Source organism: Carcharhinus amblyrhynchos, chromosome 7 (assembly GCF_965287045.1).
Source record: "Carcharhinus amblyrhynchos chromosome 7, sCarAmb.v2.hapA, whole genome shotgun sequence".
Classification (NCBI taxonomy): domain Eukaryota; kingdom Metazoa; phylum Chordata; class Chondrichthyes; order Carcharhiniformes; family Carcharhinidae; genus Carcharhinus; species Carcharhinus amblyrhynchos.
Window position 1 is genome coordinate 95,955,341 of NC_137330.1, and position 26,720 is coordinate 95,982,060.

General features: G+C 43.6%; 1 protein-coding gene across 1 annotated transcript in view; it reads right to left on the minus strand.

The window, feature by feature from the left end:
* sim1a (SIM bHLH transcription factor 1a) overlaps nt 1–26,720 on the minus strand; it is an 83,600-nt gene that overhangs the window by 27,892 nt on the left and 28,988 nt on the right. Inside the window, exon 9 of the mRNA XM_080192819.1 lies at nt 4,746–4,911. Within this exon, the coding sequence (XP_080048945.1) occupies nt 4,746–4,911 (166 nt within the window). The remainder of the gene's footprint in view (nt 1–4,745; nt 4,912–26,720) is intronic.

Sequence of the window (26,720 nt, forward strand, 5' to 3'; positions counted from 1 at the left end):
TCCAACCACATACCCCTGCCTCCTCTGATAGCCTTTCACCTCCTGGTTACTCAAAACTCTATCTCGCTCTGCTTAAAACTATTCAAAGACTCTGCTTCCACAGTCTTTTAAGGAAAAGAATTCCAGAGGCTCTCGACCCTCTGAAAGAAAAAATATTTATCTCATGTCTGTCTTAAATTGGTGGCATCTTATTTTTAAACAGTGACTCATGGTTCCAGGTCCTCCAACACGAGGAAACATCTTCTCCACATTTACCCTGTCACTACCTCTCAAAAATGCAATGGAATTAATATCAGCAGAGACAAAGAGTATTGGAAAAACATTATCTAAAAAGACTACATCGTAGGGTTCTAAAAGAGGCAGCTGCAGAAATAGTGGATGCACAGATTATGATTTTGCAAAATTTCCTAGCTTCTAGAATGGTCTCAGCAAATTACAAGTTGGCAATTGTAAGTCTGTTATAGAAACATAGAAAATAGGAACAGGAGGAGGCCAATCAGCCATTCAAGCCTGCTCTGCCATTCATTATGATCATGGCGGATACTGCCTTCACACCTCCCCCACCCCCATCCTTTGATCCCTTTCATCCCAAGAGCTATATCTAACTCTCATTGAAGACATACAATGTTTTGCCCTCAACTGCTGTCTGTGATATGAATTCTACATACTTACCACTCTTCAATTCCTCTCATCTCAGTCCTAAAAGGTTTGCCCCATATTCTTAGACTATAACCCCTGGTTTTGCACTCCTTCACCATCCGAAACATCCTTCCTGTATCTACCCTGCATAGTCATGTTAGAACTTGATACGTTTCTATGAGATCCCCCTCCATTCTTCTGAATTCCAGTAAATATAATCCCAACCAACTCAATCTCTTCTCATGCATCCACCATTCTAGGAATTAGTTTGGTAAACCTTCACTGCACTCCCTTTATAGAAAGAACATCCTTCCTCAGATAAGGAAGCCAAAACTGCGCATGATATTCCAGGTGTGGCCTTACCAAAGCCCTGTATAATTGTTGCAAGGTATCCCTACTCCTGTACTCAAATCCTCTTACAATGAAGGCCAATAAGCCATTTGCCTTCCTGTTGCACTTGCATGCTTACCTTCATCACATTCCTCTCTCTCAATTTATGCCATTCAGATAATAATCTGCCTTCCTGTTTTTGCGACTACCAAAGAGGATGACCTCAAATTAAGCCACATTATATTGTATCTGCGATGCATTTTCCCATTCATTCAGCTTGAGTGAGCAACCAACTTCAAGGAAGGAGAGAGGAGACACTATTGGCCAGTTAGCCTGCCTTCAATGATCAGGGAAATTTATTATTACAGGAATCTTAACCATACACCAGGGAACCAGTAAATGTAGTATTCTTGGATTTCCAAAAGGTTAAAGCAAAACGTTCAATTCTGGTCGCCACACTACCAGAAGGATGTGGAGGCTTTGGAGAGGGTACAGAAAAGATTTACCAGGATGTTGCCTGGTATGGAGGACATTAGCTATGAGGAGAGGTTGGAGAAGCTTGGTTTGTTCTCACTGGAATGATGAAGATTGAGGGGTGATCTAATGGAAGAATACAAGATGATGAGGGGCATGGACAGAGTGGATAGTCAGAAGCTTTTTACTAGAGGGCACAGGTTTAAGGTGTGAGGGACAATGTTTAGAGGAGATGTATGAGGCAAGTCTTTACACTGTGGGTGGTGGGTGCCTCCAACTTGCTGCCGGGGGAAGTAGTAGAAGCAGATACGATAGTGACTTTTAAGGGGCATATTGACAAATACATGAATAGGATGGGAATAGACAGATATGGCCCCCAGAAGGGTCAGAATTTTAGTTCAGATGGTCAGTGTAGGCTTGGGGGCCAAAAGGCCTCTTCCTGTGCTGTAATTTTCTTTGTTCTTTGTTCCCTTTGTTCAAATTATTGGAATGGAAGGACATTGGTTGGGCAGGGAGCAAAAGGTAGGGAAAAACAAGTCTTTTTAAGTTGGCAGACTGTGGCAAACAGAGTGCCACAAGATCAATGCTGGGGTCTCAGCTATTTACAATTTATATGAATGACTTAGCCAAGAAGGCTATGAATAACGCATCAAAGTTTTTAGATGATACAAACCTCTGAGGGGGATGCAATGGTTTCATGTTCATCAGTAGATTCTTAATTCAAGGTATTTTTTATTGAATTCAAATTCCACCATCTGCTGTGGCAGGATTCGAACCCAGGTCCCCAGTAAAGGGAAGGGGATCAAAGGGGAAAAAGCAGGAGAATGGGTTTGAGAAACATATCAGCCATGATTGAATGGGGGAGCAGACTTGATGAGCCAATTCTGCTCCTATATCTTATGGTATGTAGTATACTCGGGCATCTGAGGGGGGCATACTTCTGAAATTCTGCAAAACAACATCAGCATCATAACTGCTTACAGAAACACTAACCCAATAATTTGATGCTGATACATTTTCAGAAGTAAAAGTGAATAGTACAGAGACATAACATTCACTCATATCACTTTCCAGGGAGGCAAGACAAGGCACTGTACACATCTATTTAAACATGAGGAACACTGGTCACTGGGGTTTTTACTGCAGGGGAAATGTATTAATGTCTGGAATATCCTGCTCTTCTCTAATTTGCAGGTGGTCCATTTCAACTGTAGGCATTTGAAACTTGAGTTTTACGTTTCTTTTTTAATGAGGTTCGCACGTTTTTTGCCATAACTCCACAAAATGGAACCACTCCATTTCTTGTTGTTGCTTTGGAAATATGCTATGGCTGTCACACTTTAAGATGAGACAATTTTTCAACTACTGAGCACAGACAAAAATTCTTCAGCTCGAATGCTCGTGAGCCATTCAAATATTTGCAGACCTTGATGAAAATTGATTTGAGTATTTCGCTGCCTAATTAGTGCATAACTTGCATTGAACTCAACACACTTGCCAACTTCAGTGTTCCTGCCACAGTAGAGCAGAGGACTTAAAGCTATGCATGACACTGTTACACCATGGACCCCAACAATGCGGTGGCCGGGACTGCCACACATCATTTACCAGCCTTACCAGTGGAACTCCGAGCCGACCGATTCCTATTGCATGAGGTCAGCTAATTTACAGATATTCTTAGCACAAAACTTTTCATGTCCTGGAAGAGTATGGGGGTCATGTAGGTAGCTATCAACTCTTAACAGGTTGCTGACGGTCAGAAAAGATGCACAGTTTTGATGAGTCACACATTTGACGCTACAATAAAAATACCCCATTATTGGAGTCCGTGAGACAAGAGAATAGGTGATCTTTCATGGCCAAGAGGACTAACAGAAAGACAGCAGATGAGTTTCCTAGAAAGCCTCCATCATAGTGTCCAATGCAAACAGGCCCCAATGTCTGGAATGTTGTTCCATCACTGTTCGTGTATCATGAGGCTTATCACTCATTTACATTTAAATGGGAATGTTAAATGATCTATAAGCTCTGTCTGAGCAGAGACTCCAAGTGCCAGGAGCACATGGGACCCATACAAAGAAGCACTGTGCACTTTGTGTGCTGAGTAAGCTTCTGTGGCTAATTATGGAAGATGTCTGCACCCAGTATACTGCAGTGCTTTGGGGACTACATTAGCTTTTATATGATAATATTATGCTTTAACAATGTTGACCCATAATCTGTCACATGAGTTCTCTCAAAGCTGAAGACAGTCATTATGAATATTTGATGCATTGATGTAATCACTGGCTGGAACAACTATAATCTGTAGAAAAATGCAGAACTGATGATCATTTTTTTAAAACTAGAAAGCCTCAGACAAAGGTAGGCGCTAGGGGCACCTTTCTTTGGGGGAGTCTTTCTGGGGGGAGTGGAGATGTGGATACCCCATCCCAGAACTGGAAAGCCATGCTGCAACTTGCTGTCTTTTCAGTGGGTGAGTGCATCAGATGTGACAGGCACATTTCTTCCTCGCTCTGCAGTGTTGGCAGTGGAAGTTCTGGACAGGCACATCCTGCAACATCACTAAGGATGTGAGCCTCATCCTCATTGACTGTCAACCCCAATATATTTTGATGTTAACCACATTGACTCAAAACAGCAAGTTATTATCACATGTTCGAAGCTTTGATGGCATCACTGAGCCCCACATTAGGAGGGGATTAAATTAACATGTAGGGCGTGATTTTCCCGGCTTGCTGCACTGCTCAAATAATGCAGTGGGCTGGGAAATTCCAGCGGGAGCAAAAGAACGGGATTCGCAACGGGTGTCCGGGATGGTGGGGCTGGTGATTGGGAAGCTGGCGATGTCACAGGTGGAGGAGGGAGCACTTGCCAACTGATCTCCCAGTAAATACAGTGTACTGGGAGATTGGCGCATGTGCACTAGCCCCCTCTGCACACTGATGCTGGCCCCTCAGATAGGATTAGACTCCACTCCCACCCTTACTGGTGTAAATTCCCTGATGGCCTCTGTGCTGTACAGAGAACCATAAATTCATCTCGCTAAGCTCACCAAAAAATTGGGCGGGAAAATCTCCCGTATTCCCACCCTTGGACACTTAGTGTTTTTTTGGGAGAATCACGCCTGTAGAGTTAAAACTGCTTTGTACTCAAAATTAGGAATTTACTATGCAAACATTCGCAGAACTATGGCTCCCAGAGTCCCATCTTGAAGTATCTGACAGCGGTAATGTGCTACAGCACTTTCCCACAGTATTTTGTCAGCAACTCAAAAATGATGGCAATTGGAGAGAGCTCACCTGAGGGTAAGGTGATGCCCTTTGTTTGGATTTTGTTCGGCTAAGACGGGACTTGCTCGTCTTCCTGGAGTCCGTGATGGTTGGCGTTGAGTTTGCGTATGAAAAGGATGGTTTTGTTGCTGTCACTTGATCTAGTGACAGTTGCAATCCCTTGTACTCAGCATCCCTGAAAGCAGTCAAAATATAAATCTATTAGATTTGGTGTATACATATAAAGACCTCCATGAATATTCTGTTAAATCATTCTAGCACTGGTTTTCAGTAGCCTGTTAAAACCCTGAGTAGTTGACTGTAGCTGACCATTTCCTTGCCACTTTCACCTTACTTCAGTCTCACAAAGAACACAAGGTGGAACAAGGCCAACCTACTCATCAACCTTGCTCCTTCCATACACCATGTCCAATTACCCTGTCATGTGTTCCATCCCACTTCAAACGTCCTGCGGGAAAGCTCAACCTGATTCCTCCCTGAAGCTATTAGGCTGATGAGCAAAATCACAGAATTACACAAAATTCAAAGCACATAAATAGGCCTAACTGGTCTATCATTACAGCGCAGAACATAGAACATTACAGCGCAGAACAGGCCCTTCGGCCCACGATATCAGCCTCCTCCCACCCCATTTAATCTGTATCTGTATAGCCTTCTATTATTCCTCAATCCCTTTAAAGTTTCCCTTTCAAAGCATTAATGCTAGTCGCCTCAACTATTCTGTGTGGTAGTCAGTTCCACAATTTAATTATTCTCCGGGCATTATTCATTCATCATCTATTTTCCTGGGGTGGCGCAGTGGCACCGTGGCTAGCATTGCTGCCTCACAGTGCCAGAGACTCAGGTTCAATTCCGGCCTTGGGTGACTGTCTGTGTGGGAGTTTGGACATTCTCCCCGTGTCTGCGTGGGTTTCCTCCGGGTGTTCTGGTTTCCTCTCACAGTCCAAAGGTGTGCAGGTTGTGTGGATTGGCCATGCTAAATTGCCCCTAACATCTGAATATGTGTAGGTTAGAGGGAATAGCCATGGTAAATGTGTGAGGTTACGGGGATAGGGCAGGTAAGATACTTTGTCAGCGAGTCGGTCCTGACTCAATGAGCCAAATGGTCTTCTTGTATTTTGGCCGGAATAATGTAGTGGGGAGTTATATGGTAAAGGGTAAGCCCATAAGGAGTATAGAATCGCAGCGAGACCTGGGGGTGCAAGTGCACAAGTCTTTGAAGGTGGCAGTGCAAGTGGAGAGTGTGGTGAAGAAAGCCTATGGTATGTTAGCCTTCATAGGAAGGGGTATAGAATATAAGAGCTAGAGTCTAATGTTGCAGTTGTACAGAACATTGGTTAGGCCGCATTTAGAGTGCTGTGTCCAGTTCTGGTCGCCTTACTACCGGAAGGACGTGGAGACTCTGGAGAGAGTGCAGAGGAGGTTTACCAGGATGTTGCCTGGTATGGAAGGACTGGGGTATGAGGAAAGATTGAATAAACTGGGGCTTTTTTCCTTTGAAAGACAACGACTGAGGGGGGATCTAATAGAGATATATAAGATTATGAAGGGTATAGATAGAGTAAACAGAGGTAAGCTATTTCCTATGATAGAGACACACAGGACAAGGGGCTATGGGCTTAAGGTGAGGGGGGAGAGGTATAACACAGATATCAGACGGAGGTTTTTCACACAGAGGGTAGTGGGGATATGAAATGCTCTGCCAAGTAAGGTGGTGATGGCAAACATGCTAGAGTTGCTTAAGAGTAACTTAGACAGGCACATGAGTGGGTTGGAGATGGGTGGATATAGGAGATTGTTTTAAATAAGGGTCATTAGCATTGGGGCGTCCCTGGTAAGGTAAATGGATATGGTACAATAAAAATGTTTTTTTTTCTCTTTTTCATTCACAGGTTTTAAGTCGGTCCGGCTTGTGTCCAATGAGGGGCATACACGCGATGGGTCGTACTTGGGCTGCTCTTGGTTGTTCGAGATTGGCCTAGTGCTTCATGTCGTTAGTGTGTGCCTAAACTGGACCAGATACTGGGCAAGATGACAGCTCAGTGACTATCACTGATTGCTGTGCAGACACATGGATTTGGGCCAGTGTTTGTGGGAGTTTGCGCATTCTCCCCCCGTGCTTGTGTGGGTTTTCTCCGGGTGCTCCGGTTTCCTCCCACACCCCAAAGATGTGCTATTCGGCTGATTGGCAGTAATAAATTATCCCTAAATTAGTTTCCCTCAATGTGGATGGCCATAAAACATTAGATAAGGGTCATGGATGGAGGGGGGGACTAGTGGTGTTGAGATGGCGGCGCGGGCTCGTTGGGCCGAAGGGCCTGTTTCCCGGGCTGTTTTTGTTCTTTGTTCTTTGTTCTTCTGCATGTTAGGGGTTCTATGATGAAATGCGCAGCCATTCCACCAAATTTCTGCCCCATGCCATCCCTGCCACCAGGCGGGAAACATTGAAATTTGTGAGCATTTTACCATCCAGAGCTATGCTTCCATGCATTAACTTCCAATCCCACTGTTGGCCAGATACTTAGCCAACTCTTTTCTGAAAGAGTTCACTTAGCCAGCCTCAATTAGCAAGTCCTTGAAAAGTCTCATGCGCCTGAGTAGAATTCTAACTGGTCAAACTGACTCATGGTTCACTCCCATTGTTTAAAGTACATAATTCACACACAGTATTAAAGTACAATGTCCTGTGCAAGCCCAAAGAATCCAACATTTGTCCATGTGCTGCTCTTATCCATTATAAAACATCATTGACTCTGTTATGTAAAATATTAATTCGCGTTGACACGTTGTTTGTAAGTGCGATGAATGATTAAATAAACTAGGATACAAAGATTTACCAATCGCTTATCGTTTTATTTCCGACCTGCACAAGAGTGTACTTGAGTAACCTTTCCTGTTAAACTAGATGTACGTTTATCATGATTCAACATACTCATGTGAGCTATGAATAGCAGAGAGATTTTAGTCATCTTAATATGGATCTCTGCACTGGTCACAGTTACAAAGTCCCAAAGTAAACTGCATAGATTTAACTAGTCCAAGGATCAATGGTCCAGCAAATTTGTCTCACCAGTAACTAGTAATTTGAAAGGTGCCAAAGTAAATATTCTCATTCCTTTACGGCTGACAGCATTCTGCACTTCCATTATCCCATTACTCAGTCAAAAAATGTGATCAGAAATATCTTCCTGAAAACAATATTATATATACTGGTCAATCTTCCCTTGTATGTAGAGAGTATAAGCATCAGGTGAAGCAGGGTTAAAGGATTATATATAATCTATTTTTATTTTCATAATGCTTTCATTTTATATTCTGATTTGCAGCTAAACAGCAAATCATACTGAAGTGTGGGAAACATAAGAAGTCTGAAAGTTTATTTACTAGTGTCACAAGTAGGCTCACATTAACACTGCAATGAACTTACTGTGAAAATCCCATACTCTGGCACCTGTTCGGGTACACTGAGGGAGAATTCAGCATGGTCAAAGCACCTAACCAGCATGTCTTTCAGACTGTGGGAGGAAACCGGAGCACCCGGAGGAATCCCACAGTGACGCGAGGAGAACGTGCAGACTCCAACAGACAGTCACCCAAGCTGGGAATCAAATCCAGGTCCTTGGTGCTGTGAGGCAGCAATGCTAACCACCGTGCCACAGTGCCATCCCAAGACAGGTGCGGATCTATATTATGTCTTCCATAACCACCAGACATTTTGTAGCCCATGAAGCAATTTTGAAGTATTGTCATTGTTGTAGCATAAGAAATGTAGCAGCCAAATTGCCCTCAGCAAATTCCCACAAACAGCAATGTGATCATGAGCAGATAGCCTATTTCTTTATAATTTTGAATGAGGGATAAAAATTGGCCAGGACACTGTGATCAGTATCCTGCTCTTCTTCCTCTACACCCACCTGAAAGGGCTACAGCAGGGTCTTGGTTTAATCCCAACCATAATACAGCACCTTCGCAAGTTCAATTCTCCCTCAGTATTGAACATAACATAAGAACATAAGAAATAGGAGCAGGAGTAGGCCATCTAGCCCTTCGAGCCTGCCCCGCCATTCAACAAGATCATGGCCGATCTGTCGTGGCTCAGTTCCACTTTCCCGCCCTCTCTCCATAACCCTTAATCCCCTCTCTTATCAAAAACCCATCAACCCGCGTCTTAAAAATATTTAGCGAGGCAGCCTCCACCACTTCAACGGGCAGAGAATTCCAGAGATTCACCACCCTTTGAGTGAAGAAGTTCCTCCTCAACTCCGTTCTAAACCGCCTCCCCTTTATCTTGAGGCTGTGCCCCCTAGTCCTACTGTCTTTTTTGAGCGGGAAGAGTCTCTCCACCTCTATCCTATCCATCCCATTCATCATCTTATATGTCTCAATGAGATCTCCCCTCATTCTTCTAAACTCTAACGAGTACAAGCCTAGTTTATTCAGCCTCTCCTCTTAGCTCAACCCCCTCAACTCCGGTATCAGCCTAGTAAACCTCCTCTGCACTCCCTCCAAGGCCAAAATATCCTTGCGCAGGTGCGACGCCCAAAACTGCACACAGTACTCCAGCTGCGGCCTCACCAATGCCCTATACAGCTGCAGCAAGACCTCCCTACTTTTATATTCAATCCCTCTCGCTATGAAGGCCAGTATCCCATTTGCCTTCCTGACCACCTGCTGCACCTGCAAGCTGGGTTTTTGCGACTCATGCACAAGGACCCCGAGGTCCCTCTGCACCGTCGCCTGCTGCAGTTTTTCGCCACGTAAGTAATAGTCCTTCCTACCATTCTTCCTACCAAAGTGGACCACCTCACACTTGCCAACATTAAATTCCATTTGCCATTTCCTGGCCCATTCGCCCAGCCTATCTAGATCCTTCTGCAGACTCTCCACACCCTCCGCACAATTTGCCTTTCCCCCAATCTTGGCGTCATCAGCAAATTTCGACACCCTACACTCGGTTCCCTCCTCCAGATCATCTATATAAATGGTAAATAGCTGAGGCCCCAGCACCAACCCCTGGGGCACCCCACTAGTCACCAACCGCCAATCCGAATAGCACCCATTGACCCCCACTCTCTGTCTCCTATTTGACAACCAATCCTCTATCCACGCTAACACCCTACCCCCAACTCCATGTCCCCTGACCTTCTGCAATAACCTCTTGTGAGGTACCTTGTCAAACGCCTTCTGAAAATCCAGAAAGACCACATCCACTGGACTGTCTGCCCTAATTTTCATGCTCAAGTCTGGAGCGGGACTTAAACCAGAACCTTCCAACTCTATTGCAAGATTCCTACCAACTGAGCCACATTAAGCACAGAAATAAGAGAAAATTACTCAAAGCCGCTCTTGTGCCATTGATGTTAGCTCGGCGAAGAAGTGGCAGAAATACTGTTTACACTAATCAGTGGTGTTTCTGTCATATATACAGTGAAGTAACACCAGTGAAGCAGATGCAATCTGGAGAATGTTTTTTTGGCAATAGTGTCGGAATATCTGAGATTCTCTGCATTACTGGTTAAGGAGCTGGGGGATAGGCAAAGATTGAATCTATTTGAAATGAGTTTACTCAAAATACACCGTGGAACTTCAAATAATATTTTGGCATTCAGCTAGGATTGTCATGAACCTGACTAAAGAGGAGAACTTCCATTAATTGATCATCACCAACTTTTACAGATGCACTCTTTCTGGTTGCATCACAGCTTGGTATTGTTCCTGCTCTGCCCAACACAGCAAGAAATTACAAAGTGTCTTGAATGAAGTCCAGTCCATCACTCAAACCAGCCTCCCACCCACTGAAACTGTCTACACTTCCCGCAGCCTTGGCAAAGCAGCCAGCATAATTAAGGACCCACGCGTCCCGGACATACTTTCTTTCACCTAGTTCTGTCTAAAAAAAGATACAAAAGTCTGAGGTCATGTACCAACCGACTCAAGAACAGCTTCTTCCCTGGTGCCATCAGACTTTTGAACGGACCTACCTCACACTAAGCTGATCCTTCTCTACACCCTAGCTATGACTGTAACACTACATTCTGAGAAAGCCACCAATACCTCCATTTTCTCAGAATACTAAGGAAATTTGGCATGTCAGCTACAATTCACACCAACTTTTACAGATGCACCATAGAAAGCATGCTTTCTGGTTGTATCACAGTTTGGTATGGCTCCTGCTCTGCCCAAGACTGCAAGAAACTAAAAAAAGTCATGAACGTAGCCCAATCCATCACACAAACCAGCCTCCCATTCATTGACTCTGTCTATACTTCCCGCTGCCTCGGCAAAGCAGCCAGCATAATTAAGGACCCCACGCACCCTGGACATTCTCTCTTCCACCTTCTTCCTTCAGGAAAAAAATTAAAAAGTCTGAGGTCCCATACCAACCAACTCAAGAACAGTTTCTTCCCTAGTGCTGTCAGACTTTTGACTGGACCGACCTTGCATTAAGTTGATCTTTCTCTACACCCTAGCCATGACTGTAACATTACATTCTACACTCTCTCGATTCCTTCTTCATGACTGGTATGTTTTGTCCACATAGTGCGCAGCAACAATATTTTTCGCTGTATACTAATCCATGTGAAAATAATAAATGAAACAAAATCAAAAATTGTTTGCCATGCAGATCACCCCGTCGTAAGTCTTTATCTGGGGCAGAGTCATTGAACTATTGGGGACAAATTCCTTGAATATATGGATGTGCCACAGAAATGCACACAAATCCTTGGAAATTCAGAGGCCCTTCTGAGAGGGGCATCTGGGCCAAAGACAGTACTCCAATAAATTTAACTTTTTTCCAGTCAAGGAGCAAAGTAATCGATTGTCATATGCCTTTTTCATTTTAGGCCTCAATTAAGCCCCAACAGATGACCTCTGGTAAAGACAAAATACTGTGAATGCTGGAATCTGAAACATAAACAGATAACGCTGGAAAATCTCAGCAGGTCTGACAGCATCTATGGAGGGAGAATTGAGCCAATGTTTTGAGTCAGAGCTGACCTCTGGATTCAATTGGGAGGCACCTTTTTATAGCCTTTACACACCCAATCAGCAACCAGACAGCAGAAAGATTCCATCTTCCTTCCCCCAGTCAGAACTTCAATCTCATCTAAAGAACAACACAGCACAGGAAACAGGCCCTTCAGCCCTACAAGCCCACACCACCCATTTTAACACTCAGTGAGTGCCTCATTCCAATCCTTCTTCTGCCTACGACTTGTGAAGTTGAAATCTGGTACATCAGAATTCTACAGCAAATTAAGACCAGTGGCATCGTGACAGATCTGGCCCCAACACAAGAATCTGAGGAAGATGGATGAGAGTCCCATTTACACATGGAAGCAAGGTATCCGCCAAACATATATAGGCCAACTGGGTGAACCTGATGATATTTACCCTCTATATCGTCTCTCTCTCTCTCCCCAACACACACACACACACACACACACTCTCTCTCTCTCTCTCTTCATAGTCTCTCCACCCAGGGCACACACTCTTTCGCCGCCTCACACACTCTCTCAGACAGTCTGCAGTCACTCACCTGCTCAGGTGCTACTGGGCTCCTTTTCCGCTGCCTGATGCTCCACACTTGACACCAGGGTTCACTGGTGAGTCTATCAGCAGCAAACTAAGGACATAAATGGCCTGTGAATGGAGAGGCAGCACCATGCAGAATCTCCCATTCAAACTTTCCTGTTGCATTGGGATTTTGAAGACAGGCTTCGGGAACTGTGTAGAGGGACTTTGTGGGCCACATCTGGCCCGTGGGTATGTTGGTCAAGCTTCTGCTATATCTATATTTTTTTTGAGTGGTCAAGTGATCTATTCTGTTTCTTATATTACAACAGTGCCAGCATTTTAATGATTCTTCATTGTCTCTAATATTCTGAGGTTATGAAAGGCGCTATAGAAATACAAGTCTTTCTTTATTAGGTCACAATGGATCACATTCTTCTGTAACTTATGCTGATGCCAAAAACACGGAAAGCGGAAGTCCAAACCCTTAGCACACGTAAGAAATAAAGCTCTCATAACTAACACTGAAATATGCTCTCTGTGCCAGATGAGAGGCGACATACAGACTGAGATATTTTGGTCCTGATGCTATGGTCTCCAGATCATTGGCAACCAGATGTAACTCTCCTGATGCACGTCAGGAGCCTGTGGAAGTCCTATCGCACTGACCTCTGTCCTTAAAGTCTGAATTTCTAGCGGGCAATTCCCCTGCTCCTCAGGACTCTCTGTAGAAGTCCCCAAATCTAAGCTAAAATCAGAGACTTTGGATGGTATTTTGAGATTTCGTCTGCATAGTTACCCTGGAAATGTCAGACAAAGAAATCTTAGTCTAACTCTTACAGAACTCGACACCACCCCTCCCCCACCTCGCCCACCATTGTCCCCAGTGATTCACATTGACCCACTGACTCTTTCCCCTGCCGCTGCCCCCCCCCCCGCCGACTACCTCCACAGTCCCCTGACAACTCACCCAACTCCCTAACTCTGACCCCACCTGATTAACCCCTGACCCCGTGACCAAACCCCGTCAATCCCATCCGACTTAAAAACTCCTCCCGACCATGCCAAACCCTGACCCCCAACTACCTCCTCAACCCTCAGCCAGACTTCACTTAATCCCATCACCAACTAACCCCCAACCTGACCCTTGTCCTCTTGTCACACTATACATCTACCACCTTACACACATACCACTCTATCCACCTACCACCTCACCTACCTGCTATCCAACCCAACTACCGCTCTACCCATCTGCCACTTCATCCAACAGCTATCTCACTCTCCTGCAATCCTGTCCCACTTAGCTGCTGCACAAACCCACACTACCACTTTGCCCATTCACTCATTCACCTACTCACCCAGTCACTAGCATTCACACAGGACATTTCAACTTATGTTACTGCAACTAGTGCTGATAAAAAGGTGGGCACAGTTTGCCTCACCTCCCCAATACTACAGCACTGTGATGAAGTTCTCCATGGGATTGTATCTATTCTCTACATTTCTGAAGATCCCGGGCTGGGAACACATAGCCAAAAATGCGGCGTTCTGTCAGGGAATCGAAAAGTTTGAGTGAAGCAGCAATCCGACAATGATTGCCACTTTGCGCTAAATCCAAGCATTTGTTTACATGTAGTCATTCCCAAAACATCATTCCTGACACTCTGCTATAAAATAAATACATTACAAAAGCAATTGCACAATTGCATCAATGGGTTTGTTAAACTGAACTAGACAAAAAGCCAAAGGAAAAGAAACTTGGCACAACAGCCTGTGTTTGAGTTTTTTGGAGCAGCATGAGTAGTTAATAATTAACATTCGTACAGCTCCTGGTGGTTTATGTGTTTTTCTTGGACATCCCATATCTGCGGTGTGCGCATTATTTGTGTTTATTTTGTCTTAATCTGTTAAAGAAAACATCCTTTCCGGATCTATCACAGCTGGTTATGGCTCCTGCTCTGTCCAAGACCGCAAGAAACTACAAAGGGTCGTGGACATACCCTGTCCATCATGCAATCCAGCCTCCCATCCATTGACTCTGTCTGTATTTCCTGCTGCCTCGGCAAAGCAACCAATATAATCAAGGACACCAGGACATTCTCTCTTCCACCTTCTTCCATCACGAAAAAGATACAAAAGTCTGAGATCACGAACCAACCGACTCAAGAACAGCTTCTTTCCTGGTGCAATCAGATAGCCTTATATTAAACTGATCTTTCTCTGCATCCTATTGGTAACTGCAACACTATATTCTGCACCCTCTCCTTTCCATCTCCGCTACGTACTCTATGAATGGTATGTTTCGTCTATATGACATGCAGGAAACAGTGTACAGGATTTTATGGCCTCGCCCATCCTGAAACCGTAAAATCCTGCCCAATATCAGCGGACCTTCCCATTGTCCGCCCTTTGCCCACTCCAATTCCCATGGCGGCTGAGCAGTAAAATTCCAGTGAATACTTTTTACTGTATCCCAATACAAGTGACAATAATAAATCAAATCAAATCAGATCACTGTTACACCAGTGCTTGACTTAATGTGTATTTTTTGAGCTCTATGGTTTTTAGTTCTTGATAGATTACTTCAAAAGAATAGGGTTAAATACCCAGTCTGACTAGTACCAGAGACTACAGGAAAAATGCAGTACTGACAGAAACACAAAACATCTTTTCCAGAAAAAGCTTAAACCTTTAACCACCTCCCAGATGAGCAGCATATGCTAATCTGGTCAAACAATTAAAATGTTTGTTTTCTTCAATAAACACAATCTTGTCAAGGTGAGGGATGGGGGCGAGACGATGCGTGGGCAGCATGGTGGCACAGTGGTTAGCAATGCTGCCTCACAGTGCCAGTGACCCAGGTTCAATTCCCAGCTTAGGTCACTGTCTGTGTGTCAGATTTGCACATTCTCCCCATGTCTGCTTGGGTTTCCTCCAGGTGCTCTGGTTTCCTGCCTTAGTCCAAAGATCGTGCAGGTTAATTGCATTAGCCATGCTAAAATTCTTCCTCACAAACAAGTGCCGGAGTGTGGCGACTAGGGGATTTTCACAGTAACTTCACTGCAGTGTTAATGGAAGTCTACTTGTGACAATAATAAATAAACTAATCAATAAATAAGTAGTGCTGGGGATTCAATACACTCCATTTCAAGCACTGCATCAAACTCAGATGAACACCGGCACTGCAACATCAGTAACATTGTGGATTTCTGAGTAAGACTGGCAATTGAATGCCAATTGCTCCTGAAGTGAGCTTAGTTCTAATTCTAGCTGCTCTAAAAGACAAACTTGCATTTTAGCAGCAACCTTCATGACATCAAGATGTTTGAATAGCACTTTACAGCCAATGAATTGCTTTTCAACATCCAGCACGTCTTGTACTGCAGGAAATGCAACGACCAATCTGTGTAGAGCAAAAAACACTGGCATTTACCTGGCAATGTGGAAAATTGCCAAAGTATGCCTTGTCCACAAAGAGCAGGACAACCCAATCTGGCTAATTACTGCCACATCAGTCTATTCTCAATCATTGTTAAAGTGATGGAAGGGGCTGTAAACAGTTCTATCAAGCGGCACTTACTCAGCAACAGTTTCCAACAACACTCAAGAAGCTCCACACCTTCCAGTACAAAGCAGCCCACTAGATTGGCACCCCATCCGCCAGTTTCAGAATTCACTCACTCCCTCTATCACCAATGCACAATAGCAGCAGTGTCTACCACCTGTAAGATTCACTGCAACAACTGACCAAGGCTCCTTCAACAGCACCAACATCTAAAAAGACCAAAGGGCAGCAGTTGCATGGGAACAGCAGCAACTGTAAATTCCCTTCCAAACAACAAATCAGCTTGACTTGGAAATATGTCACCATTCCTTTACTGTTGATGTATCAAAATCCTGGAACTCTCTCTCCCAACAGCACTGTGCGTGTAGTTTACCACATAGACTGCAGCAGTTCAAGACGGTGGCTCATCACCACTTTTACAAGGGCAATTAGGGATGGACAATAAAATGCTGGCCTAGCCAACGTCGTCCACATCGCATGAAAGAATTTTTTAAGAAGGTCCCACAAACAGCAACAAAACAGATTGACCAGATAATCTGGTTTTAAGTGCTGATGGAAGGATCAATACTGGCCATGGAACCAGGGAGCACTCCAATGTTCTGTTTCACATTTTATGTTCACCCAAGAGATTAGATGAGAACTTGATTTAACATGTGTTTGGATAGACAGTACCTCTGACGGTACAGCATTTCCTCACATTGTACTGGATCGAGCAATAGCCTAGAATTTATATTAAAATTCATAGAATCCCTACAGTGCAGAAGGAGGTCATTTGGCCCATCAGGCCTGCACCAATAACAACCCCACCTAGGCCCTAACCCCGTAACCCGACATATTTACCCTGCTAATCCCCCTGGCACTAAGGGTTAATTTAGCATGACCAATCAACCTAACTCGCATATCTTTGGACTGTGGGAGGAAACCCTCACAGACATGGGGAGAATGTGCAAACTCCACACAGACAGTGACCCAAGCTGGGAATTGAACCTCGGTCCCCCCTGGCACTGTGAGGCAGCAGTGCTAACCACTGTACCACCATGCCGCCAGGTACACTTCCATGTCATTCAACTGATCTGAATCTGAACTCAGCTTTGAGAAAGGAATCGCAAATTCATAATCAATTGCAAGTCCTCACACCTTGCCCCCGGTCTACATTTGGTTGACGTACATTTGGATCACCCTTCAAAAAAAGTAATCCAGATCACTCCATTATTTTTGTGGGTGATGACATTGTATCAACAATTAAGTATTCCTCTTCACCCTTCCCAGTCTGAGGGAATAAAATTTCGTCCCAGGTGCAATTGACAATTTTGGCACAAATTGCATCTGTTCTGAAACGTGTTCCTCTTACCTCAAATATAACCCCACTCTGGCCCCCTCTGAGGCCTTCAGACAGCATTTGCATATCGCTGCAGAGAATCTGCTGTGAACCAATGCAATTGGGCAGTGTCTTAAAATAACCTCTTTAAAATAAAATCCATCCGATATTGAGTCGTGAAAACTTATGGTGACATTTGACTAAAATAGAAATGTATAAGTTTATCACAGAAAGTAAGCATTCTTAATCACAATGTCAATTAACCACCCCCGAGTAGCAATTTATATTACTGAAATTTACTTCTTAAAAAAGAAATATAAGACGATTTTCTAGTTGTATTGGAGTACGTTACTCAGATTTTTGGTAAATTAAAGCAGATTTAATATTTAAATCTATCTTAACTGTCCTTGCACCCAAAAGAAAAACATTTTTAGAGCCTTTCTGAAGGTCTGCAAACAAGTACAATTCAAACTCTCGATGCTGATTAATTCTGAGGGCAAAGTCGATTGTATGAGCGGGACAAAAACAGAAAATGTGGAAACTCTCAGCAGGTCTGACAGCATCTGTGGGAAGAGAATAGAACCAGTGTTTCAAGTCTAGATGACCCTTTGTCAGACTATGAGTGGGATCTGCTTCTAGCACAGTGGCTTTAAAACTAATGCAAAAGATCACAGAATCTTAAAATATGCTAAATGCAAATCTGCCTAAATTTCCATAATCTTGTGTATCAAGTTGTGCTGGAAAAATGCCATCACACTCAAGCAGAATCTCCAAGCCACTATATTTAATGAAGATAGCAATGTGATAGGACTATGTAGAATCCATAGCATCCCTACCGAGCAGAGGGAGGTGATTCGGCTCATGGAGTCTGCACAGACTCCCTGACAGGTCATCTTACTTAGGCCCATCTCATCCCCATAACCTCACTAATCCTCCGAACTGACTCACTTTTGGACACTAAGGAGCAATTTAGCACGGCCAATCTACCTAACTTGCACCGTTGGACCAAGGGAAGAAGCCAGAGCACCCGGAGGAAACCCATGCAGACACAGGGAGAATGTGCAAACTCAACACCGTCACCCATGAAACCAGGGTCCCTGGCACTGTGAAGCAGCAGTGCTAACCACTGTGCCACCATGCTGCTACGTAGAATCATAGCATTGTTACAACACAGAAGTAGACTGTTGGGTTAATCATGCCCATGCTGGCTTTTATTAGGAGAAAGTTTTATAAGGAGAACATTCCTGCATGTTCTGCTATTTCAGATATTTAGAAAATGTATAAAAAAGTACTGTGCCAGATGGAGCCCACTCTGCCCATTGTGTCCATACTAGCCAAAAAATGTGCTCCCCACCTTCTGCCTCCAACAAGCCTAATCCCATTTTGGCCCACATCCCCCTGGAGGTTATGAGACTTTAGGTGTTTTTACAGCCATCTTTCAAATGAGTTGAGGGTTTCTGCCCCTCCTACCATTTCAGGTAGTGCATTCTAAACACTCGCAACCCTCTGAAACATAAGAAACATAAGAAATAGGAGCAGGAGTAGGCCATCTAGCCCTTCGAGCCTGCCCCGCCATTCAATAAGATCATGGCTGATCTGTCGTGGCTCAGTTCCACATTCCCGCCCTCTCTCCATAACCCTTAATCCCCACGCTTATCAAAAACCCATCAACTCGCGTCTTAAAAATATTTAGCGAGGTAGCCTCCACCACTTCAACGGGCAGAGAATTCCAGAGATTCACCACCCTTTGAGTGAAGAAGTTCTTCCTCAACTCCGTTCTAAACCGCCCCCCCTTTATCCTGAGGCTGTGCCCCCTCGTCCTACTGTCCTTTCTGAGCGGGAAGAGTCTCTCCACCTCTATCCTATCCATCTCATTCATCATCTTATACGTCTCAATGAGATCTCCCCTCATTCTTCTAAACTCTAACGAGTACAAGCCTAGTTTATTCAGCCTCTCCTCATAGCTCAACCCCCTCAACTCCGGCATCAGCCTAGTAAACCTCCTCTGCACTCCCTCCAAGGCCAAAATATCCTTGCGTAAGTACGGCGCCCAAAACTGCACACAGTACTCCAGCTGCGGCCTCACCAATGCCCTATACAGCCGCAGCAAGACCTCCCTACTTTTATATTCAATCCCCCTCACTATGAAGGCCAGCATCCCATTTGCCTTCCTGACCACCTGCTGCACCTGCAAGCTGGGTTTTTGCGACTCATGCACAAGGACCCCGAGGTCTCTCTGCACCATCGCCTGCTGCAGTTTTTCGCCACGTAAGTAATAATCCTTCCTACCATTATTCCTACCAAAGTAGACCACCTCGCACTTGCCAACATTAAATTCCATTTGCCAGTTCCTGGCCCATTCGCCCAGCCTATCTAGATCCTTCTGTAGACTCTCCACTCCCTCCGCACAATTTGCCGTTCCACCAATCTTGGTGTCATCAGCAAATTTCGACACCACACACGAGGTTCCCTCCTCCAGATCATTTATATAAATGGTAAATAGCTGAGGCCCCAGCACCGACCCCTGGGGCACTCCACTAGTCACCAACTGCCAATCCGAATAGCACCCATTGACCCCGACTCTCTGCCTCCTATTTGACAACCAATCCTCTATCCACGCTAACACCCTACCCCCAACTCCATGTCCCCTGACCTTCTGCAATAACCTCTTGTGAGGTACCTTGTCAAACGCCTTCTGAAAATCAAGAAAGACCACATCCACCGGCTCTCCTCTATCCACCACCCTAGACACGTCCTCATAGAACTCCAATAAATTTGTCAGACACGACTTCCCTTTAATGAAACCGTGCTGCGTCTGCTCTATCAAGCAATTCCCCTCAAGATGCCTCGCTATTTCCTCCTTGATGATGGATTCTAACATTTTACCTACAACAGACGTTAAACTAACCGGCCTATAATTCCCTGCCTTTTGCCTGGCACCCTTCTTAAACAACGGCGTAACATTAGCCGTTTTCCAATCTTCCGGCACTTCCCCGGAATCCAGCGACATCTGGAAAATAACCACCAAGGCATCCACTAAAATTTCCTCATCTCCCTTCTTCTACCTATCACTTTAAATTTTCCCCTCCACATGAAGTAGGCCCCTCACTACCTTGTACACCTCACTCAAATCTACCCTCCATCTCCTTTGTATTTCAGTTGCCCTTGCAAAGTATCTTGTGAATGTTTCGGCTATAAGTGAAGAAGTGGAGAGATTAAGGGATACCGCAATTGCTGACAGAATCATACAACTGGAAAATTCTAACAGTTTTTATTGAAAGCATAATGAGCTTCAAGCAGGATGTCAATCATAAGGTGCCACTGTTCCAACCACTGCTTTCAAAAGCAGCATGAGAAGATTGATGGACAGGAGGAGCTCACTAACACATCTAACAATCCTGTTGATCTGAAAGGAAGGAAAACCAGCAGGGCTTAGAAGGGTCAACTTCAATCATTTGCATTCCTGCTGTAGAACTTTGTGCAGTGGTGGCACTTATGTGGAGTTGATTTTAGTCAATGGCCCCGTGAGATGTTCAGTCCATAAAAAAGAGAAAAGATGGAAGGAAAGAAAGAAATTAAGAAAAGCAGAAAAAGGGAAGTAAATTTCTATTATGTTTGAAGGGGTTGATGGGAAAGAGCAGGCGAGCAAGACTAATCAGACAGGCCTTTTAAAGAGCTAGCACAGGTAGGATGGGCCAAATGGCTTCCTTTTGTGCTGTAAAATCCTATGTCAACCTGCCTCCATGGATCTGTACTTGCTTATAAATTGTTAAATCACTAACCAAATGAAATGTTGGCATTCACCGCAAGCAAAATGGAAAAGATGGGGAATTTTACTGCAGCTATACCAATCCCTGGTGAGACCACATGTGCAATACTGTTTGGCTTATTTGAAAAAAAGATATAATTGTGTTTGAGGCAGTTTCGAGAACATCAGGGGATAAGGAGATTTTCTTATGAAGAAAGGTTGGGCCTTTATTCATTAGAGTTTGAAAGAATGAGAGGTGATCTTATTGAAACATATAAGATTCTGAGGGGATTTAAAAGGGTAGAAACTAAGAGGAAATTTCCTCTCATGTTGGAGACTAGAACCAGGGAACAAAGTTTAAGAGTAAGAGATTTAATGTTTAAAACAGAGATAAGGAGGAATTGTTTCTCTCAAAAGGCAATTAGTATGTGAAAGTCTCTTCCCCAGAAAGCAGTGGAGGCTGAATTTATTCAAGGCAGTGTTAAGCAGATATTTGATAAATAAGGGGGTTAAGTTATGGAGGGTAGATATTAAGTAGGGTGGAGGTACAATTGATTCAGCCATGATCTTATTGAATGGCCAAGCAGGCTTGAAGGGCTGAATGGCCTACTTCTGTTCTTATATTGTTTCTATGTTATGGGATTAATGGGTTTGAATCCTACCATGGCACGGGGGTGATTTAAATTCAAATCTAAAATAAAAAAGCTATCATCAATAACGATGGCCATGAAACTGCTATGTTTCATAGCCATCATGAAATTTACAAAAACCTTTCTTCTTTGTTCATATTCTTTAGGGAATTATTGCCCAGAATCTACTTGATTCCAGACCTGGAGCAATATGATTGACTCTTAACTGCTTGCAGAAATGGCTTGGCAGCTTAACACCATCTTGTTAACAGCAACTGAAGTTGGATAATAAATGCTGATCATGCTAATGATGCCTGTATCACATGAATGAATTAAAGTGAAGACTTTTAACTCTGTTTCTCTCTCCACAGATGCTACTTGATCTGCTGGGCAAATTTTCTCAGAACCTCGATTTTGGTGCCAAATGGCAGTCCCAAGCCTGCCCTCGGAGGCAGCAAGGTCGGCATGATGATCTCTCAGGAGACGGCCCCCTGATTTGCCACTTCTGGGCTCATGGTTCTATGAAGCTCAGACCAGACTGCTCAAACACAGGAGAGGTGAGCACTGCTGAGACAGCTTGGGAACTGTGGGGGCACCTCAACATGAGGCACCCTTGCTGCTCTGCACATTAATACTTAAATAGTCAGGATGCAGGCCAATTGGTGATTTCATTTGAGGAACGCACCTCTCAATTTGATTGGTTTCAGTCACAAATTTGGCCTTTGGTTACGTTAGCCTCCTCTTTGCCTCAAGCTCCAATAATTATCCATTGACAATCCATAGATTGTTTTAGCTGCAGCTCAGACGAATGAGGGGGAAGTCTCATAGAGACTTATAAAATTCTAACAGGACTCAGACAGGGTAGATGCAGGGAGGATGTTCCCGATGGTGGGGGAGTCCAAAACCAGGCCTCACTGTCTGAAGATTTGGGGTAGACCATTTAGGATAGAGGGGAGGAGATATTTCTTCACCCAAAGAGTGTTGAGCCTGTGGAATTATTTATCACAGGAAGTAGTTGATGCCAAAACATTGAATGTGTTCAAGAATTGGCTGGATATAGCACTTGCAGTGAATGGGATCTAGGGTTATGGGGAGAAAGCAGGATTAGGCTACTGAGTTGGATGATCAGCCATGATCGTGATGAATAGCAGAGCAAGCTCGAAGGGACAAATGGCTCCCACCCTCCTATCTTCTATGTTTCTATGTTTAAATCCTACTTTCATTGAGCTGGTGATCAACATCCCCAGTCCCAAAACCCCCATTGTTAAGCACACCACCCTCAGGGCTAGGAGTATTCAGCTGGCTAAGCGTTTCAGCATTTCCTGTTTATACTTCAGATTTCCAGCATCCATGCATTTTGCTTCCAAGTTATCTTACAAAATAGCTCTGTAAGAAAAATCACGAATGTTAAAAAAAATTAATGAATAATTCATACTTTTCTTTGTAGAGCTCTGGAGACAATGCAGTGAGAGTGGGCCTTCAGACCACATTAATTATCAGATGCAAGAGGAAAAAGACTTGCCTTCAGGAACCAGATGATTAAAAGTAAACCTCATGCTATAAAACTGTGAGAAAATGGCCAGATATTTAAAATTTACCTCCGGTAACTCAGAGTGAAAGCTCTAATTATGTAATCTCTCTGAATTACTTAAGAATGGGGGAGGTGGTAGCATAGTGGTATTGTCACTGGACTTGTGAGCCAGAGAATAAGGGCAATGCCCTAAGGAACCGGGTTTGAATCCCATCATGGCAGATAGTAAAATTTTAAATCTCAAAAAAAATCTGGTATTAAAAGTCCAATATTGACCATCGTCATAAAAACCCTGGAAATCTGACACCCTTACTCAGTCTGGTCTACATGTCATTTCATAGAATCCCTACAGTGCAGAAGGAGCCAGCACCTACAGCAAACCCACCCAGGCCCTATCCCCACAACCCCATGCATTCACCCCACTAATGCCCTGGCATTAAGGGGCAATTTACCATGGCCAATCCACCTAACCCACACATCTTGGGACTGTGGGAGGAAACCAGAGCACCTGGAAGCACAGACGGACAATATGCAAGCTCCACATAGTTACTCAAGGCTGCAAATGAACCCAGGTCCCTGACGCTATGAGACAACTGCTGTGCCACCATGCTGCCCACTCCAAATCAACAGCAATGTGGTTTACTCTTACGTGGCCGAGTTGAAGGGCAACAATGCCCACATTCTATGAATGACTTTTTAAAGAAGAATAATGTGACATGATCTAGGAAGCACGGTAGCACAGTGGTTGGCACTGCTGCTTCACAACTCCAGAGACCTGGGCTCGACTCCCAGCTTGGGTCACTCTCTGTGTGGAGTTTGCACATTCTCCTCATGTTGGCGTGGGTTTCCTCCGGGTGCTCTGGTTTCCTCCCACAGTCCAAAGATGTGCAGATTACGTTGATTGGCCATGCTAAAATTGCCCTTAGTGTTCTGAGATGCGTAGGTTAGAGGAATTAGTGGGTAAATATGTAGGGATATGGGGGTAGGGCCTGGGTGGGATTGTGGCCAGTGCAGACTCAATGGGCTGAATGGCCTCTTTCTGTACTGTAGGAATTCTATGATTCTACAAATTCTATGATTCTATGAACTATTCTCACTCAATAGAATCTGAAAGCAAGGAATTTTCATTGCACTCTCATTTCACTAAAACACATGCCAGTGCGAGCCTTCTACTGTACTTATTATGAGGGGGTCTATCCTGTTGTGAGTCAAGATCCAATAATCTTTTCAAACAGCTTTTGGGGTACGATTCAACTTGTGGCCTAGGCATAAAAATGGCCTTGCCAACTAACTGTAAAATCAATGGTAAGTTCTGTGATGGTGACAATACACAATAACAGTTTTTACATTGTACCTAGATTCCCAGATCCATTTCTGCGTTTTTTTAAGTATAGTAACTAACTCAATGGAAAAATCCCTATAATAAAATATTTGATTTGAAATTATTTTTAAGCATCAAATTAATTTGAAATAGATTTCATTGTTTTCTTTATTTTTGTTGAAGTTTGAGGCTCTTACTACAAAGCAATGTTCATGTAGAATGGGCTCCAATGTCCAAATGCCCATTTTGCGTTCCTCACTCCCTTAGACAAACTTCAACTCCCTGGATTAGGCGCAAATAAAACTGAGCCAATAATGCAGTGTTGTGAGCATCATGCCACATGCACCTACATGCCAATAAAAGCAAGATCAAATTATTTATTTATCCAAATAAAGCAAGATCAAATCATTTACCTAATTTATTGTCACTACCAATGATGTATCTGAAGGGCTCTCATGTTGGGACACAAACTTCCAGAGTACATTTTTTAAAAATTTATTGTTTAATGTCACAAGTAGGCTTATATTAACACTGCAATGAAGTTACTGTGAAAATCCCCCAGTCACCACACTCCGGCATCTGTTCAGGTACATTAACTGAGATTGCAGCATGGCCAATGCACATAATCAGCGCATCTTTTGGACTTTGGGAGGAAACCTGAGCACCCAGAGGAAACCCATGCAGACATGAGCAGAATGTGCAGACTCCACATTGACCCAAGCCAGGAATAGAAACCTGGGTCCCCAGCACTGTGAGGCTTCAGTGCTAACCAGTGGGATACCGTCCCTTCACTTTTAGGGGTGGAGAGGTGATGGAGTATCTACAAGAGATACCAGGGCATGAATCGAAGGACAGAAAGAGGCTTTTTTTTTTGTAAAGCAATATCAATCCTCCCCCTCCCCTCAACACTTACTTCAAACCTGTGCTGTGCAACTGGATCGAGGAACTCTGGAGCCTACAGAGCTGTGTACACAGCTTGCTGACAGATTGTCAGCTCATTCTGATCTCACCACCCCCTGAGGGGCACTTGGAACTTTGGGCACATTGCAGGCCTGACACCTTTGCACCCAGATCTCCACAATGGTTGCCTGCTGTCATGTTAAACCATAATCCCTCCCCACAACACGTCAGATAATCTATTGCCAATGGAGACTAATGTTTCTTACACAGTACTGCCAACCAATTTGATGTCATCCATAAAACCAGAGTGGCAGAAGTTGTGACAAATAGTAAAGGCTGAAAAGGCATAAAGGTGCGTTGTCAGTTTCAGGACTTGTGTGAAGGAAACAACATTTCAGCTACTGTCATTGATATAAAGAGTAATATGAAAGAAAAAATTATTCCACTAACCAGTCCTGATATTATTACCAGTAGGAGATGCTAAAAACCTGCAGCCACAGGTTTTGGATTTTCCAGGCATAGATAGGAAGGAATTACCAGTAAAGCTATGGGCACCCCCTAGATATCTGCATAAATAACAAATGCTGATTCTAGTGCATATTGTAGCAACACTGTCATTCATATTCATTCATGTATCCTCTGTTCAAAAGCAGGTTCTTAGCTAATTATCTGCCAATGCTTCACCTAGAGCTGTTTCCTTGGCAGTTTTTTTTGTCAGCGGTGGCTTGCCATTGCCTTTCACTCTCAGGGGCAAGGGCAAGGACAGTGGTCTCAAGTCTACCTCCGCTAGACAGGAATTAAACCCAAACTTTTGGTGCTAGTCTGAATGACATGCGAGTCACCTGCGCTAACCCGACTCCTATTATCTATATACTGGCCATCAAGGTGTCAATTCTCTTTTTCACATTAAACCATCAGTCAGTTTTCACATTTCAGCAAAAAGAGGTTCCACAAGACACAACATTTCCCCACCTAGCCCACAAACCACTCAGAATCAAATATAGAACATAAACACATGAAAACTTAATAATTTAGAAAGCAAATCACAAAATTACCTATTACCCATCAGATACAAGAGCAACAACATCAATCTGTATTGATGTACCACCTTCAATGTGGCATAATATCCCAAGATATTTCATAGGAACATTACCAGAAAAATATTGACATCAACACAGTACTTGTAAAGGTATATGCTACATATTATTACCAAATGCCTTGTTTTACAGGTAATTATTACCACCATATTATTATTGATAATAAATTACAATTGAACAAAACTTTAGTTGTAAACACAATGAGAAATTCTAATAGGCAAGAAATTATTGTCAGTGATTTCAGCAAAAAACTTCCACATCCACTTTAGTGAGACCAAATTGTAAAAGGATCAAGAACAAGAGTGCACAGATTTAAAGTGATTTGCAAAATAAGTAGATATGATGTGGGAACAAAATTTT